This window comes from Panulirus ornatus, chromosome 32 (assembly GCF_036320965.1).
Source record: "Panulirus ornatus isolate Po-2019 chromosome 32, ASM3632096v1, whole genome shotgun sequence".
NCBI classification, from domain to species: Eukaryota; Metazoa; Arthropoda; class Malacostraca; order Decapoda; family Palinuridae; genus Panulirus; species Panulirus ornatus.
In genome coordinates, this window is record NC_092255.1 from 3,296,434 (window position 1) to 3,308,827 (window position 12,394).

At 38.4% G+C, this 12,394-nt stretch overlaps 1 protein-coding gene across 8 annotated transcripts in view; it reads right to left on the reverse strand.

Annotated features, from left to right (window-relative positions):
* Window positions 1-1,632: 1,632 nt before the first annotated feature.
* Window positions 1,633-12,394, reverse strand: part of LOC139758988 (vascular endothelial growth factor receptor 1-like) — a 150,500-nt gene continuing 139,738 nt past the window's right edge. For all 8 annotated transcript variants that reach the window (XM_071680863.1, XM_071680868.1, XM_071680862.1 and 5 more), the window contains 4 exons: window positions 11,822-11,927; window positions 11,418-11,567; window positions 8,318-8,532; window positions 1,633-5,125 (listed from right to left, as the gene is read on the reverse strand). In XM_071680863.1, coding sequence (XP_071536964.1) covers window positions 4,840-5,125; window positions 8,318-8,532; window positions 11,418-11,567; window positions 11,822-11,927 — 757 coding nt within the window. In that variant the 3' untranslated portion in view covers window positions 1,633-4,839. The remainder of the gene's footprint in view (window positions 5,126-8,317; window positions 8,533-11,417; window positions 11,568-11,821; window positions 11,928-12,394) is intronic.

Genomic DNA, 12,394 nt, shown 5'->3' on the forward strand with positions numbered 1-12,394 from the left:
TTCTTCCTCTGTTCCTGGCATTACCTCGCTAACATGGGAAATGGCCATCAAGTATGAAAAAATAGCAAAAACTGTCTTTATTGATATGAAAAGATTGACCCAAAAATCAAACTCTCAAAGTATAGGCAACCTTATCAGTCTACGACACTCACTGATGAAGTCACTTTTTTTTTGCACCTTATTTACCCCTCTCTCTACTTTTGATGATCTCACATCAAGCCTCCACTCCTACTTCCTCCCTATGAACCTGTACCCTCTTATATGTTGTCTTCCACAAGGTCTTTTGAATTCTCTTTTTGGTACAAGTTCACTCGTATCCTGACTTTATTGCCAAAAGTTTCACTTTTTCATGGCTGTTTAGATATACACTCAAGTTTGTTTCTTGAAAAGTTGTTATGCTCTTACATGTTTTCTTCTCGTGTATTTACTGTTTTCACAAAGATTCATCTTCATTTCATACATTTTCCCATTATCTATATCTTGAAGTTACACATTGCTTTATTATCTTAAAAAAGATTACTGGAATGAGAAATTTCTTGCTGCTGGAGATATCAATGTTCCAGACAAAGGATTTAGCGTTTAGTAATTAGCAGATTGCCGCTTAAGATACTGATGTTCCTGACAGAGTATAATTGTGTTTAGCAGATTACTGCTGGAGATATTGATGTTTCTTGAAAGGATATAGTGTATAGCAGATTGCTGTTTGAGATACCGACAGTCTTGGGATAGGAAATATAGTTTAGCAGATGATTTCATTGGCCTTAAATTGGTGGACTGCCTAGTGGAAAGGGATGTGCTGGAAATGAGATGTTTGAGGACAATATGTTGTGTGAGGTGGTTTGATCGAGTAAGTAATGTAAGGGTAAGAGAGATGTGTGGAAATAAAAAGAGCGTGGTTGAGAGAGCAGAAGAGGGTGTTTTGAAATGGTTTGGGCACATGGAGAGAATGAGTGAGGAAAGATTGACCAAGAGGATATATGTGTCAGAGGTGGAGGGAATGAGAAGTGGGAGACCAAATTGGAGGTGGAAAGATGGAGTGAAAAAGATTTTGAGTGATCGGGGCCTAAACATGCAGGAGGGTGAAAGGCGGGCAAGGAATAGAGTGAATTGGGTCGATGTGGTATACCGGGGTCGATGTGCTGTCAATGGATTGAATCAGGGCATGTGAAGCATCTGGGGTAAACCATGGAAAGTTCTGTGGGGCCTGGATGTGGAAAGGGAGCTGTGATTTCGGGCATTATTACATGACAGCAAGAGACTGAGTGTTAACGAATGAGGCCTTTGTTGTCTTTTCCTAGCGCTACCTCGCACACATGAGGGGGGAGGGGGATGTCATTCCATGTGTGGCGAGGTGGCGATGGGAATAAATAAAGGCAGACAGTATGAATTATGTACATGTGTATATATGTATATGTCTGTGTGTATATATATGTGTACATTGAGATGTATAGGTATGTATATTTGCATGTGTGGACGTGTATGTATATACATGTGTATGGGGGTGGGTTGTGCCATTTCTTTCGTCTGTTTCCTTGCGCTACCTCGCAAACGTGGGAGACAGCGACAAAGCAAAATGAAAAATAAATAATACTAAAGGATATTCAGATATTCTTCAGGTTAAAAGAAAATACCTTGTAAAAATGTGGCATTCAGTCTTTGGTATACCCTTAACAGTTACATTAAGATAAGTGTTGCAAGAACTGGCTAAAATTTTGGGAATGGGTACACAAAGATTATTAAAAACTCTTATTTAAGAAATAACTGCACCATGTTATCAGAGTTAACATATATCATTCTAATGTAGCACATTACAACAATTATTAAATTTACCTATACAGTTTGTACAAAATTCCCTATCACTATAATATTATAAATAAATAACCCATCATACAGCAGAGTATCAAGATGCAAAACTGCCTCAGTACACCATCATTTCGGATTACCCATCATACAGCAGTGTATCAGATGCAAAACTGCCTCAATACTCCATCATTTTGGGACAATCATTTCTATCATTAATACATTTTTGTGTTGAGAAAAGTAAAAATCCTTTCATCCATCTTAATCTACATTCATATATCATTGGCACACTTTTTTTAAGTACATCATAATCTCATATTACAGGATTACTATATTGTAGGTGGTAATTCACCCTGATTTAGAATTTTCACATCAAAATATGTCTTGGGGTCATAGCTGTATATTACAAAGCATAATACTGTACATAATGTGTTATACTGCACGGTTCAAAACCATAATTGTTCTTCGTTAACTTCAACATACACGAATCACAAATACTACACAATGAGAGTATCTCACTGCTGCAATGAAGGGAATGGACCAGCAGTTATCAGTTTACATTTAAGGAAACGAGTTCATCATGCAGCACTCAGAAAACTAATAATTTATAGGCCTTGAGTAATGGATTTTGTACATCTTTTGTGAGTTGAATTACAGACGATGTACGAGAAAATGAGCAAGCTGAACTAAGGATGCCCCTATGTAACATAGGTCACCTCTCTAGAGGGATGGCCTTGCATCACAGTGGATCTCCCACTCCCTTTAGAAACCATCAAAACTCTTATCTGCAGCCAAGCCACCAGGCGACCTAGCAATACATCTGTTTCTTGTGCTTTGCTTCTGCTCAATCATGGGGCTGATCTGTATTCTTTTACCTTTTCTCTTTTTGAGGGTTTTGGTATTATTCTCTGATTTTTGCCTGCCTGTTTGTATTAAAAATTTTTTCTGTATATTTCCCTTATTTAGTATAAGTTCTCTCAGGAAAGAGGAAGCTCTTGTGAGCTAGCTGGCATATTCTTCCCTTCCTGTTGCATTGGCATTTTCACAATATTTTTTTTTTAATTCTTAGCCCCTCTCACTTACTTTTCTCTGACTTGGGCTGGTTTCTGTAGGCCCTTAAGTGACTACTGTGGATATATTCTTCAAGCTCCAGCTGGGTGTTCCTTCACTTGAATGGTCAAGTTGGAGCCAATCTTGCTTCTGCTAAAGCTTCACCTCATTATCAGGTAGTCACTGACTCCCCTTTCTTTTTAAGAAGGTCCCCCTACATAAGGAATGAAGTTACTTTTGTGATGGACTACTCTTTGGCTTTGGTTTTACTGGTAGGACACTTGCAAATCTGTGGATAGGCATCTGGTTTCTAGCCTCCTAATTAATGGTTTTAACAACTGGTAGGCTTAGGCATCTTCTTAGAGTGAATGACTGGCCAGGGGATTATTTCCCTGGATCATGTATTTGTTGGTCCATCCAAAGGTGGACCTGTTTGTCACCAAGAACAATATTTTCCATCCAGTCTGTAGATAGGCATCTGGGTTCTAGCCTCCCAATTAATGGTTTTAGCAACTGGTAGGTTGATGTGTTTACTTTACAGAATGGATGACTGGCCGAGGGGGGGGGGGGGGTTATTTCCTTGAAACCTATAACTGTTGGTCCATCAAAAGGTGGACCTGTTTGTCAGCAAGAACAATATTTACCATCCTAATCCAGATCAAGAGGCTGCAGACCTGGAGGCAGTTATTGGGGGGGTTCCCCTTCCCCTTTCAGTAAAGCTTTCTTTTGTCTGGTTCTCCAGAAAGTCCTTAGTTTTCAGTTTAATTACCTTTGTTGTACTTCCACATAAATGGTAAAAAATTAAGCCCTACTGCACATGTTGCTAGAGTTTGACCTTGCAGTCTTGTTATAATGATTCTGTCTGAGATACTCACTTTTCACCAGGCTTCGTCTAGTCCTAGTCCGGATTCTTTTGACCCTTCTCCAGCACATTACTCTCATCTGTTCCCCATGTCCAAGCATCCTATCCTTCAGTCTTAGCATGTTTTTCTGTGTACCCAGTACACAAAGAAATACACCAGTCTCTGCAAACTTAAAGTGTTTCACACAATGTGTGTCTACAGAAATCCTTTGGCGTATTTTTCTCATTATCATTACTGCTTTTTACGTGTGTGCTCATCAGTATCCTGTGTTTTGTTTTTGGGACTTATATTTTTTGTGAAAGACCCAGAGAATTTTTTTCCATTCTAAAGCCAGTGACTCCTTTTTGACTGGAGTGAGTATCTGGTTCAGGTATTGCTGGTCTGTCAAGGGATTTACTTTTTCTCTGAATTCACCCTGAACATATGTGTTTCTCTATAAAGTGTTCCATGTTTAGTGCTAGTTCTTTCTGTTCAAGGTCAGGAAGCTTTGTGAAATGACACATGTGTCTGATATTATGATTATACTCTTTTGCTTTTGCTATTGTCTTTATGAAGAGCATGCTCTTGCAACAGTTGTGAGCTGGACCTTAAGGAGAGAAACATAATTTCTGAAATATGAAAAATTGTTTTCTTGGTTGGAAAGAGAAATCTATATATACTAACACAATTAAGTTGCCTTGCTGGAGTTTTGTCAACCTTTTTCACTCACAGTATGGATGTAAACAGGTTGGTTAAGGTAGTGGGTGCACAAGGTTGCTGGTGGAAGTAAGGATGAGTCATTATGACACAGTCATCTCTCAGGGGTGACTTGAACCATTATGGGAGCATTCTTTGCTCAGTTCTCTCTTACAGCATTTGAATCTTCCTCGCCAGCACAATAAAACACTTTTTTGCACTACCAAACTGGTTTTCATTTGTACAAAATTAGCACACCACAATCATGTATATATTTCCACAGGATTTCTCTTAATTGGTAATTAGTCCACCAGTTTCCTAAAAAAAAATTTAATCTTATTCTAATCTTAGGTACACTTTAGCATTAGGCATGCTAGAGGCAGCATTTTATCACTACTTAGTTCATTTTGAACATTTAAATTCTTCATATGAAAACACTCTCCTAACCATTTCAATGATCCGAGTTAAGACTTGGCAAGTTCAAATACAAAACTTCACTTTTGTTTTCATTCAGATTTACAGAATTAGCTTCCTCTTTGGGAATCTGGTTTATGGATGAATGATTAGAGTGAGCTGAAAGGTCACCTAATCTCTCTATAGAACCATTGTTTATCAAGGATGAGTTCTCAGTACACAGGTCATCTGTACTGTTGCAAGGATCTACAGGTATATGTTCCTCCTCCTCTGGAAGGTCTGTTAGTGTTGAAGGATTATCCTGTTTTTGTGCAAAGGTGAACCTGTATTTGGCAGTAGAAAGGGAAAGTAGCTGTTAGGTTTACAATATTCTAAATTCACTACCTACCATAACAGAACAATTTCATGACACAGTAAAGTAAACTTCGAAATGTTTGAAAGTGTATATCTCCTACTTACTTACAGCGACAATGGCCTGTATTTTTATTCTCCATTAAGTCATTCTCTGTAACTTCATAATATTTTCTCATTCATTCTTCTTCATGCAAATGCACCATCTCAAAATTATTTTCTGCACTCTCAACCTCTGCAACATCAGTTTTTGATTGGTTACCTTTCTTTAACAACCACCATACAATGAAATAACACCCCAGGATATGTTCCATACCCAAACTGACATATTTATCCACATAATTTTCCTTCCCTTTATTGAAATAATTCACTTTCTTACATTCTGAGATGTTTCTAACCCCAGTAACTATGAACACTCCGGCTTTACATGTAGAAGTTCTCATTTAAAAATCCACAGTCCAAAAATACCGAAAATCCAGATGATTGCGTATTTACATTTCCTACTTAAATGAAATGTGTTTCTGAAGTTTGAATTTGAGATGATTATGTTCCAAGCACTTTGCAATCATTTGTGATTTTTGCCCTTGTTCTACCCTTATAATAGTGTCTTAACAAGCATTCAACTTCCATCACTTCATCATCTATATCAGGGCTACTTAGCTGATATTGTTGAAGGTTCAGTCACACAAAATTCCTATGTGGCAAAGGTGTGGATGAAAGGCTTCATTTGAAATAACTAAATAATAAATAAGAGTACACATTACAATTTATTTCAGGCTGATGTGGGCTCTCAAAATAATGGAAAAAATTATTTGAAGTTAATTTTTTTTTTTTTTTGTCGCTGTCTCCCGCGTTTGCGAGGTAGCGCAAGGAAACAGACGAAAGAAATGGCCCAACCCACCCCCATACACATGTATATACATACGTCCACACACGCAAATATACATACCTACACAGCTTTCCATGGTTTACCCCAGACGCTTCACATGCCTTGATTCAATCCACTGACAGCACGTCAACCCCGGTATACCACATCGCTCCAATTCACTCTATTCCTTGCCCTCCTTTCACCCTCCTGCATGTTCAGGCCCCGATCACACAAAATCTTTTTCACTCCATCTTTCCACCTCCAATTTGGTCTCCCTCTTCTCCTCGTTCCCTCCACCTCCGACACATATATCCTCTTGGTCAATCTTTCCTCACTCATTCTCTCCATGTGACCAAACCATTTCAAAACACCCTCTTCTGCTCTCTCAACCACGCTCTTTTTATTTCCACACATCTCTCTTACCCTTACGTTACTTACTCGATCAAACCACCTCACACCACACATTGTCCTCAAACATCTCATTTCCAGCACATCCATCCTCCTGCGCACAACTCTATCCATAGTCCACACTTCGCAACCATACAACATTGTTGGATCCACTATTCCTTCAAACATACCCATTTTTGCTTTCCGAGATAATGTTCTCGACTTCCACACATTCTTCAAGGCTCCCAGAATTTTCGCCCCCTCCCCCACCTTATGATCCACTTCCGCTTCCATGTTTCCATCCGCTGCCAGATCCACTCCCAGATATCTAAAACACTTCACTTCCTCCAGTTTTTCTCCATTCAAACTCACCTCCCTATTGGCTTGACCCTCAACCCTACTGTACCTAATAACCTTGCTCTTATTCACATTTACTCTTAACTTTCTTCTTTCACACACTTTACCAAACTCAGTCACCATGAAATGCAACAAATTACATACATACTTTAAAGCTGTCCGATACTTTTTTCTTTCTTATAAGCCAGTTACTGTACAAAGATAGGAGAGACTGGCAGTTTGCACCAAATATCGCCAGTGGATTGCCATTTCAGTAGCCCTGATATATATAACTGTCAAGATTTTCCTTACATTACACATGTCAAGAGTGAGGAGCGATGACAAGGATGAAATTTGGGTATGGACAATAAATAAATCTTTCTACATTTCATGTGGTGTACATTTACATATATAACATTTAAAAATAGAATCCTACAGGAAAGGTTAGTATCTATAATTAGAAAAATTCTGATATCCAAAGAGTGCTTGGTCCCAACAGATTCAGACTGGAGAACCTGTACTTAAAAACTAAATCCAAATGTTTTCACCTCACCCTTGGAGTTTGCTACCTAAACTTACCTTTGTCATCTCTCACATTAATGGGTAATATCACAAATACAAATACACTAAAACCCTTTCATACTATCTTCCACCTCAACTTCAGTTGATGCACATTCCATTCACCTACAATTCTCGTTATTCTTTCTTGTCACTGTTACCTAATCAAACCCCTCTCCATTTTATTCAAATTATTGTCTCAACCCCATATTCACATATCAACGCCATCTATCTATTTATATTTCTGATGCTCATTTCCTTCAGGAACTCCCATCAAGGGGGTAGCCACAGCAAAGAAGTCTCTACCTATCCCTGTCCTTCCTTCCTCACATATACCATTCCATGCATTCTTCCCCCACTTCTCTCCCTTCCGTATTATTTCACTTTATTTCCCCATGTCAGAGGTGGTCTTCCTCTTGCACCAACATGTTGAACTGTACTGTCATACACTCTTCTTGTTAACCCCCAACTTTATTCACTTGACCAAACCTACTCAAAGCATTTAGATTAACCCACTCTATCACTTCACAGCTCATTCCCTTTGCATTCCCTGCCATATAATTTACTCTTACTGTTTTCTCTCTGCACTCCCCACAGAGCCCTATCACTGTTTGAAAAAGGTTTAAAGTTTCTACAATATTTTCTACTGAAAAGAAATACACTAACATAATACAGAATGTACTAAAGAATCATAGAGAGAATGGAAAGTGGCATACACATGTATGGAAATAGGAATACTGAATATGCTTGAAAAAAAAATTAGAAGAGGCAAAAAGGGTTGGATTGCTTGCGATATTGAGAAAAAAATATACCAAGGGAACTTGGTGTGGAATATCTTGGGAACAACTTACATAAATTATGAAATTTTGCAGTGAAAAATTGTAAGTGGTGGTGTTACCATTGTCATTTACCTTATTTCACAATACATGTCGGACAGGTCAGCAGTAATTTCTTTTTCTTTTCAACCCTTAATTTTTATGCTAAGTAATATCATACAATAAGATACACAACTAACCTGGTGGCTTCATTTGGTCTTGGACTGAAAACATCATTCATAGGACTTGGGGATCCTCGTGCTGAGTTCATAGGAAGGTAGTGAGGGTTCGATGCTATCAATGGGTTTTCTGAGGATTGCCTAGTGTCTGAAGTCATACTTGCTCGAGAGTATCCTACTAGGTCTGGTGATTTCATGTTCAGGTAGTTGTTGTCCCTACTTTCATAGCTTGCATCCTGTAATAAAGCAGTAACTGATGTGCAAACTAATAAAAGTGCAACACATTGCAAAATAAACTGTAGCCTGTACCCATATCAACATTAGTGGATTTAATAAACTGTTATTTCTACTGGAATTAACATAATTAGCAGGCCTTGTAAAAAACTTTGCTTTCTCTTTCTTGCCAATTCTAATTTTCGATTTTGGCTGCTTGCAGTTTAAATGGGTCATGTTAACTTTCATGGAGAATATGTTTTCCATATTTGATAATGTGCCTACCAATCCTTGGCCCTCCTTCATTATAATCTTTGTCTTAAATAGTTTGATTCTCATTTTCAGCATTTCTTCTTCATGTCCATCATTCTCCATCCTTACATCCTCAGTTTTATTGCTGCTTGCAACACACTGATGATGTTTTCTCTGGAAGAATGTGTGGAAGTCGAGAACGTCATCTTGGAAAGCAAAAATGGGTATGTTTGAAGGAATAGTGTTCTAACAATGATATATGGTTGCGTGGCATGGGCTAGAGATAGAGCTGTGCGGAGGAGGGTGGATGTGCTGGAAATGAGATGTTTGAGGAGAATATGTGGTGTGAGGTGGTTTGATTGAGTAAGTAATGAAAGGGTAAGAGAGATGTGTAGTAATAATTGGTGGTGGAAAGATGGAGTGAAAAAGATTTTGAGTGATCGGGGCCTGAGCATGCAGGAGGGTGAAAGATGTGCTACGAATAAGAGTAAATTGGAACGATGTGGTATACCGGGGTCAACGTGCTGTCAATGGATTGAACCAGGGCATGTGAAGCGTCTGGGGTAAACCATGGAAAGTTCTGTGGGGCCTGGATGTGGAAGGGGAGGTGTGGTTTTGGTGCATTATATATGACATCTAGAGACTGAGTGTGAACAAATGTGGTCTTTGTTATCTTTTCCCAGCGCTACCTCGCACACATGCGGGGGGGTGTGTGTGTGTGTGTGTGTGTGTGTGTGTGTGTGTGTGTGTGTGTGTGTGTGTGTGTGTGTGTGTCATATTTCATGTGTGGCAGGGTGGCGATGGGAATGAATAAGGGCAGATAGTATGAATTATGTACATGTGTATATATGTATATGTCTGTGTGTGTATATATATGTATATGTTGAGATGTATAGGTATGTATATGTGCATGTGTGGACATGTATGTATATACATGTGTATGTGGGTGGGTTGAGCCATTCTTTCATCTGTTTCCTTGCACTACCTCGCCAACGCGGGAGACAGCGACAAAGTATCATAATAATAATAATATACATGCCCATATTCATACATTTACATAACAACATATACATAGAGAGACATATACATATGTACACATGTACATATATATATTCATACATACTTGCTTTCATCCATTCTCAGCGCTATTCCGCCCCACAGGAAACAGCATTGCTACCCCCTGCTTCAGCGAGGCAACGCCAGGAAAACAGACAGAAAAGGCCACATTCATTCATACTCAGTCTCTAGCTGTCATGGGTAATGCACAGAAACCACAGCTCCCTTCTACATCCAGGCCCCAAAGATCTTTCCATGGTTTACCCCAGACGTATGACATGCCCTGGTTCAGTCCAGTGACAGAATGTCGTCCCTGGTATACCACATTGTTCCAATTCACTCCATTTCTTACACACCTCTCACCCTCCTGTATGTTCAAGCCCTGATCGCTCAAAATATTTTTCACTCATCCATCCTTCATACTTGATCTCCATTTCTCATGTTAGTAAGGTAGCACAAAGAAAGGTCATATCTTCTGATATCCATTGTCTAGCTCTTGTGTAATGCACAAAAACCAAAGCTACTCATCTGCAACCAAGGTCCACAGAACTTTCCATGATTTACCTCAGAGGCTTCACATTCTCTGGTTCAGTATATTATTCCAATTCACTCTCATCCTGTGCACCCTTCTGCATATTCATGCCCCGATTGCTCAAAATCTTTTCACTCCATCCTTCCATCTCTGATTTGGTCTCCCCATGCTCTTTGTTCCCTCCAATTCTGATGCATATATCCTGTTAACCTTTCCTCATTCATTCTCTCTATATGTCCAGACCATTTCAGTATACCCCCTTCTGCTCTCTAAAACACACTTTTTATTACCACACATCTCTCTTACCCTTTCATCACTTACATGGTCAAAACTCCTGACACCACAAATTGTCTTCAAACATTTCATTTCCAACACATCCACCTTCCTCTGCACAGAGTTATCTATAGCCCATGCCTTGCATATTGTTGGTAGGACTTCTATAATTAAAACATACCATTTTTGCCCTCCCAGAAAACATTTTCTCTCTCAACACATTCCACAACACTCCCAGGCCCTTCACCCACTCCCATACCCTGTGACTCACTCACATTTCCATAGTTCAAAAGTATCTTGTCTGCTTCCTTGTTTAGGTTTATCTTTCAGCAGATGAGCTGCATCTATTCAAAAGAGGACTATAAATACCTCTTGTTATCTTGATTTTCCTTACAAATGGTGTAAAGGCAAGCTTTGACTCTATTTAGGGCAAATCATCAGGGCATCATAATGTTGCACTTGCATGCATCTTCTGTTTCTGTTAGTGTACAAAAAAATCTTGTCTTTGACAGACCACTGATGTATAACGACATTTCTTTTTTTAGTACCAGCCTGGTATAACATCATGAAGAAAACATAAATTATGGAGAAAAGGAAAGGTGGTAAGAATATGTAGGGTTTATTCACAGTAATGTCCTGAGGATAAAATTGTCATTAAGTGGATTATACATAATAGTAAAATACAGATGACTCAAATAAAACATTTGTTTAAGTGTTACATAAGCATACGACATACAGTGTGTGTTATTTAATGCACTTATGAAGGAATTGCATAATTATACGAAATATTTTTACCTGTACGTTAACATAAAGAGCCCTTGTCTCATCATCATCCCTTTGGAGGTTCTCAAAGTCAGGGCTTGAAAGCATGTTGAGATAATCTGTCTCATTTTGGAAGCGTTCCTCATTCCTCCTTAGGTAGGGGTCATTCATTGTCATGTATTGCTGAAAATAGAAATTTTATTTTGAAGTCATAAGTTTTCTTACTAAACATGCTGCTCTTGCAGTTGATCTAATATCTTTCATAGCTGCCTACAGAAAAGTTTCATGTATTACTGACAACACAAAAGAAGCATCCAATTATGAACGTTTTAATTAGTGAGACTTACTTAGTCATCAGTAATGGAAATCTTAATGAATTATGATAAAAACTTCCTGAAGCAATGTAACATTATCTTTAGAACCTATTCTTGACTTACCACTTTAATATCTGGCAGCATGAGAATTCCTAGATGTTCAGCAGCTCGAGAGAAACTAGGTCTATTTTTAGGATCAGCATCCCAGCAATGTAGCAGAAGGTCATAACTGCAAATTATGTGTGATAATGATAAAAAAATCAGGAAAGTTGCTGAGCTCAGCTTACAATTTACAAGAAATAATTCACTCCAGATTTTAATGTTAATCAGACTTCACTAAATATAAATTTTTGTAACATTTTTCAGATAAACTATTGTTTAGTTAAGCCTGATCTACGAACAACTATTTATCACTATGCATACCATGATGCGGTTGTTGTTTCAATGTCTAATTACATACAATTGGCACCTCAAATGCTAGTCATATCACTAAAGGAAAAAATTTACTTAAAATCAAGGAATTCCGATTGACGTCAGATTTTAGTGTGTCATTCCTTGAAGCCTGCTGTCTCATGGTAATCCAAATTTACAAAGATATATGGCAATCCTAAGGATTGCATACCATAAGTGTAACAGTTACCACCCAATAAGTACACTAGAAGGTAATTTTTGCAAGTTCTCTCATTCCATTATGGA